The following is a 6,085-nucleotide window of genomic DNA, read 5'->3' as shown; positions in this document are numbered from 1 at the left end:
GGTGGTTAAGAGAAGAAAAGTGGAAGTGCTTTGCATTGCTCACTAGGGCTTTGTCTACAGTAGCACTTTTGTTAGTAAAATATTTTTGCCATGAAAAATAATGGAAGCAAACTTCAAGTGTATCTTTTTTTCCCCATTGGGCCTTAAGAGCACACTTGTCAAGGGAGCATAAACCCCTCCCCTTCTTCTCTCATGTCATCTTGTTGCGTTAGCATTGGCTAAAATCAAATAATTCTGTGACCACCTATTCAAATGATGACTGAACTTAGAAGACAATAACATTGTCTCTGTCAGGGGGGTAATATAAATAAGTAAAATACTAATGAATAATAAATGTAATTTTTGACCAGGTTAAATTCTGTGCCTCAGGAGTCAGACTGGGATGGTTTTGGGGCTTGGTCTGGAAAATCAGGATACCAGGGTATTATTTTCGTTTTACTTATTATTTCCCCTTGGCAGCACCTACAGGCCTCTAGCCCCATTGTGATGGCTATATACAAAGAAATCAGACATGGCCCCTGCCCTGAAGAGTTTGCAATCCCAGTATGAGACTCGGGGGGTAGGAGAGACAAGGTGGGTGAGGAAATATCTTTTATTGGCCCAACTTGGGCAGGTGAGCGAGACAGGCAGAGCCAGCAGGAGAAGCGCCAGGTAAGGATGCTGTGACTGAGATCAGGGCCCGCATGGTGCAGACAGGCGCAGAGAGGCTCCCAGGGAGCCCCAATCCCGAGCAGGGGTCACCTGCCTGCAGCAGGCTGCTCCCCCCACAAAGCTGGGGGCGGGGGAAGGAGAACCTGGGGTGGCATCTCGGTGGGGGGAGCGGGGTTTCCTGCCCTTGGGCCTCCCCTCACGCTGCTGGGGGGGGAGGGGGCAGCCGCTGCCCCGCGCTCTCTGCCTCCCCAGAACCACTGTGAGAGCTTCCCCACCACCCACCAGGGGCCCAGCACGCCCTCTGCGCATGTGCCGGACGGGCGGGGCGCGAAGTGCCGATGACTGTCCCGAGCGCCTGCGCCCGAGCCGCTAGCGGAAGTGGCGTGGCAGAAGACCGGAAGTGTGGCGAGGCTGAAGTAGGAGGCGGTGTATCCTCAGGCTGGAAGTGTGGCAGGGCTGCTGGCGGAAGCGGCGCGGCGGAGGACCGGAAGTGTGGCGGGGCTGCCGGCGGAAGCGGCGCGGCAGAGGACCGGAAGTGTGGCAGGGCCGAAGGAGGAGGCGGTGCATAGGTAGGCGGAAGTCGGCTCCACGTGGGGAGAATGTCGGCTTCCCTGCTGAGGAAGGGGCTGGAGCTGCTGGAGACGGAGACGGCGACGGGTGAGTGGGCGGGTGGGGCCAGGCCTGAGCGGGGCTCAGATCCGTCACCTGCGCGGTCACGTTAACGTCTCTCTCCCCGTCCCCGCAGGGCACCGGCCCGGGCTCAGCAGCCCCCGGCAGCGGCCGCGCACAGCCCCGAAGAGGAGGAAGGCGGCTCGGGGGCCTGGCAGGAACAAGACCACGGCCAAGGGCAAAGTCACCAAGTCGGCGATAGGTGACGGAGACCCTCCCCGCCGCCACTACCCCTTGCTGGTGGGAGGGGCTGGGCACAGAAACCGGGGACTAACTGGAGGAGAACCCGCTGTTCTGAAACACCCCGCCCCCGGGGCCCCGAGGAGCTGGGGGGGGGTGCTATCACCCCAGGCCATCTTGGAGTAGGAGGGCAGCTCTCTTGGGGCTGCCAGCTTTGTGGGGGGAGCAGCCTGTTGCATGCAGGTGACCCTACCTCCTAGGCCTGCCTGCTCGTGACTGGGGCTCCATAGGAACCTCTTTATGCCTGGCTGCACCACGGGGGCCCTGATCACAAACCTGTCCGGGTTACTTTGTGTGTCTCCTGCTGGATATCCTGTCCCCATGACTCCTCAAACAAAGTTTTGATGCACAGGGAGACACCCCCCAGCAATAGTGTCATAGCCTGGCTGCGATACCCCCATCCGGCTCCCTGTACTCGTCAGCTAGTTGTTATACAGTACACACTTACAGAGATGTTTTGTTGCTCTCTGCCCTTTACCAGAGGAGTATCGGAAGCACCAGGCTGTGGATCACTTAAAGAAGAACTTGCAGTACATGACGAAGGGCCGATTCACTGCGGACAAAACCATCACGCAGCAGGCAAGGGAGTCCTGTTTTTGTTCCCTAGAATACCGCGAAAGGGGAAGTGGCTCCCACGCGTCATTCACCTTGGAGACTGGTGAACACCTGAGGCACAGGTCAATGCTAAAAATGAGTTTGGGTGGTAGCTAATGTTGGCCTTAGTATTTTTGGGTGTGTTTACAAAATAACTTACTGCACTACCACCCTGAGGTCCCAAAATGATCTATAATGATCACACAACTATGCCCAGGGCCAACCTTAGGATTTCTGGGGAGATCCAGCAAGATGATTTTATAAGGCCTCTTTCCCAAAACATAACTAATTGTACAGAAAAATGTGTATTTTCGGTTATCCAATAGAATCTTCTGTTTTATAAGTGCAGTCAATAATTCTGGGTTATTTTCATTTTTCTCCCCTTAATAATAGAATTCAGGGTAGTTGGCAACATTAATATAATCATGTAACCTTACTCTCTGCATTAAAATTTACCTCTCTCTGACCCATTTCTTCCCCACAGTCCTTTTCCCCTTATTCAAACCTGTATTTCATTGTGTGTCTACAGTCATAGAATCATAGAATATCAGGGTTGGAAGGGACCTCAGGAGGTCATCTAGTCCAACCCCCTGCTCAAAGCAGGACCAATCCCCAATTAAATCCCCAGTCCTCCATATCTCTCTTTAATAAAACCAATGAGTGTATGTCAAGTTGACAATTTTAAAAAAAGTTAATAATTCCAGTTGCTACATGTGGTGCCCCTTGTGTTTTTTGTTTGTTTTTTATTTTGTTTTCCTATCACTTAAAATGTTTCTTTCCCCTGTTGATTTTTAAAGACCCATACAACTGGGGAAGCTAATGAAACTGACTACTGTCTGTCAGGTGTAAAAAGTAAACTGGGGGAAAAAGGAAATGTTTTGCTCCTTTATATCTGCATGACAGGTTTGGAAAAAGTACAAACGTGTATTAAGTAGATGGCATTTATTTAATAGCTCAGCATATATAGTGTCATATGTACTAGTCACACAACTCCCCTACAGAGGGAGGTGGTATCCCCATGTTCCAGACGGAGAAACTAAGGCTTTACCAAAGCTGTGTAGGGCATTGGTGTCGGAGCCAGGTTGAGAACACAGAACTAACTTTCTCTGTCTTGTGCATAGCCCACTAGACCATGCTTCCCCCTCTCCCTGTTGAGTTGTCCTAGACACTACAATGACTGCTCAGCAGGGAAACCTGTTCTGCTGTGAGCAGCTCGCCAGTAACTGAGAAGCAGTTCCCAGCACCTTGGGTAGTACTTCCCACCTGCCTGGGAATATGTTTTGTTGTTTGTCTTCAGATAAATGCCTGTGGGTTTCAACAAAACCAAAAGCAAGAGAACTAAGCAGTCGAAAGGGATGCTGTAAATCTCCCGTTCTTCTTAACAAAGTTTGTGATAAGCTTTCAGCCCTAGCAGTTGGTTTTGGCTTCAAGGCCCTCAGCAGCAAAAGAGCTGAGACCATCTTTGACATTACTCCCAAAAACCCAAGTGGAGTCTGCTGCTGCCCCAAACACAAGCTTTTGTTAACCCTAGTAAACATCTGTCTTAATTCTCTGCATTGCCAGGACTGGAATAGCAGGGGATTACTGGCACAGTAGTTTATACTGTGTCTGGGGCTGGATTAGCAAGGGCTGTAATAATCTTTCCTTCCTATTATTTGAAGGTTCTCAACCAGAATAGGGGCAGGAAATCTAGAGACCGCCCCCCAAAGAAGCCAAAGAAGAAATCTGAAGGCACTGTCTTCACGGAGGAAGACTTCCAGAAGTTTGAGAGAGAATACTTTGGGCGAGCTGGAGCAGTGTGATGAGAACTCTTGCAGCTCCAGGCTTTCCAAAACTGAGTGTTCAGAGCATGGGACTGACCGTGTCCTCCTGTTTGGGATGGGAGACCAGGGGAGTGGGATGATACCTCTTGCCAGCATATGTTTAGATGTCACGTCCAATGCAAGACTTCACACACATGTACAGAATTTGTTAGTTACTAGCATGGGATGTGATGCTGTAGACTCAAAAGCATCCAGGGAGATCATGTTGTTAGGGTGCATCATGTTTCCTCTACTGCCCACTTCCAGCCAGCACCTCACTCATGTTCTCCTGGAGTAGAGCAGACTCTTCATTCAAGCCAGATGCAAATTCTGCTCCTCTGAGACAGGATCCTTCTATCCATCTGTTCTGGAAAAGACAGCTTAAAGTGGCAGGTTTCATTATGGGAAACACAGGAGACTATTTAGAGCTGAATTGTGGAGCAGCCGGAACAAATTATCAGAAAAAGGAAGGATGCTCTAGGAAGGAGAAGATGTGAGTACTATTCAAACCTCTGTTTAGGTTATGATCTCCATCAGGCAAGGACCTTCACTTTTTTCTCCTTGTGTAATGCCATGTAGGCTTATGGTGCTTGAACAGTAGTCACTATGGCAGAGAATGTACTTGCGTACCTCTGTGGTAGAATAATTATTCCAATAGGGTGGGGTTGGCAGAGGTGAAACAGGCCATTCAGGCACAATTCTTTTTAGGCTGTTTTAGGGCTGTGTGAAAGGTCTCTGTGCTCCATGTTAATATATGGATATTTTCTACTTTCCTTCATTGGACTGCTGAGTGGAAGTGAAATAACCCTTCTGTACTGGACTCCTCCCAGCCTTATACAGCTGGTAGTTTACACTCAAGCCCATTAAATCAGGGTACTAAATACATGGGGGTAGTGTTGCTGCATAGTACAGCTGGCCCTAGTATTAACCCACATATCAGCTCCTCTGTCCCAAACCTGCTAAGTGTGGCTATCTGTCACTTCCCCTGAGAATACCCACCCCTCCCTGCCTTGCAAACACCAGCTGGTGAAGGTGAAGGCAGTTTACTGTTGAGAACTTTTGGCTGGTGATTGTGATGCTGGGTCAAGGGAGGCAATTCTCTCCTACCCAAATACTAATGCTAAATGCTTTGGATGTTGTAACATGTAGTTTGGCCAGCAGATGGGGAAGTTGGCCATTGTGCAACCCCTATACAATGTGTTTCTGGAGGGTTGGTGGCTACTTTGCCATCTGTTATACTCCCCAGAAAGTAGGACCTTTGTTCTCCACTTGAAAACAAAGGGGTAAAAAGAATGAGTGTCCTCTCCCCTCCCTCCCCCTCAAAAAAAGTAGCCCAAATATGAATTATGTGAATCATTGCCTCTGTGTAAAATAGGCTGGCTGAGCTTCAATGTCGAGCAGCCCTGTACACTCTCTTCCTTTCATTCTCATTGCAATCCCCAAAGTTGTTCCTGTTGCTCCTCTTTCCTCACTGGTGTGTTCTACACCCACTTACCTGCAATACACAGTGACCAGATGGAGAGTGGGGGAGGATTTCTCAGAAATGCAAGGTTTGGGAAGCCAAGATATTATTGAAACAGGAAGCTGTAGTGACCAAATACAGCTAATTCTGGGTATTAGTGTTCCTTATTGTACATGTTGCTTGGAACTTCTTGTGTAAGAGGATGGAAAGGGGATTTCTCAATTACTCATTTCTCTCTTCTGCAGACAGACTAGAGCAGTGCAAAGACCAGTTCCCTTCTTTTGTACGTGTTCTTGGTGCAGAAACAGAAAAATGTATATGGCAATGAGTAGCTTTTCCTGGTGTTTTTTTTTAACTGTACTTTGAATTTGTTTCCAGTTGGCTAGAGTAAGTTTAGAGAGAGCCATTTTTCGTTTGCCATCTTGTTTAAAATAAAGGTGTCATACATACTGTGGTGGTGGTGGAGCTGCTCTGTAACGTAGGCATATGTATGTTGCCATGGTTACTGGGGTGTTTACTGTATGAAGATTGGTTTAATAGGGGCTGGAAGGAAAAACAAGCAGGAAGTGAAAGAACACCTTGAAATAAGCCACCCTTCCATAGGGCTGAGTCCCCTGAGGGGATGCAGCTACTCTGGGCTGGAGGCAGTGGCACTGTCTCAGGTTAG

The 6,085-nt window shown here is 48.9% G+C and overlaps 1 protein-coding gene across 1 annotated transcript; it reads left to right on the top strand.

The window, feature by feature from the left end:
• The first annotated feature begins 1,028 nt into the window (after positions 1 to 1,028).
• On the top strand, positions 1,029 to 5,868 carry RPS19BP1 (ribosomal protein S19 binding protein 1). The gene is made up of 4 exons (XM_077830273.1): positions 1,029 to 1,308; positions 1,397 to 1,522; positions 2,042 to 2,139; positions 3,816 to 5,868. Exons 1-4 carry the CDS (start codon positions 1,251 to 1,253, stop codon positions 3,954 to 3,956), a joined length of 423 nt encoding a protein of 140 aa, XP_077686399.1. The 5' UTR covers positions 1,029 to 1,250; the 3' UTR covers positions 3,957 to 5,868.
• The last annotated feature ends 217 nt before the right edge of the window (positions 5,869 to 6,085 follow it).

This window comes from Eretmochelys imbricata, chromosome 1 (assembly GCF_965152235.1).
Source record: "Eretmochelys imbricata isolate rEreImb1 chromosome 1, rEreImb1.hap1, whole genome shotgun sequence".
Lineage (NCBI taxonomy): Eukaryota > Metazoa > Chordata > Testudines > Cheloniidae > Eretmochelys > Eretmochelys imbricata.
The sequence above is the reverse complement of the archived record's forward strand: the minus strand, read 5'-3'. Positions and strand labels throughout refer to the sequence as shown.

Bases quoted from the DNA above. Each gene is read 5' to 3' on its own strand.
- RPS19BP1 (XM_077830273.1), top strand. From the start codon at position 1,251: ATGTCGGCTTCCCTGCTGAGGAAGGGGCTGGAGCTGCTGGAGACGGAG. The intron at 1,309-1,396 runs GTGAGTGGGCGG...CCGTCCCCGCAG, and splicing joins GGAGACGGAGACGGCGACGG to GGCACCGGCCCGGGCTCAGC. The intron at 1,523-2,041 runs GTGACGGAGACC...GCCCTTTACCAG, and splicing joins AGTCACCAAGTCGGCGATAG to AGGAGTATCGGAAGCACCAG.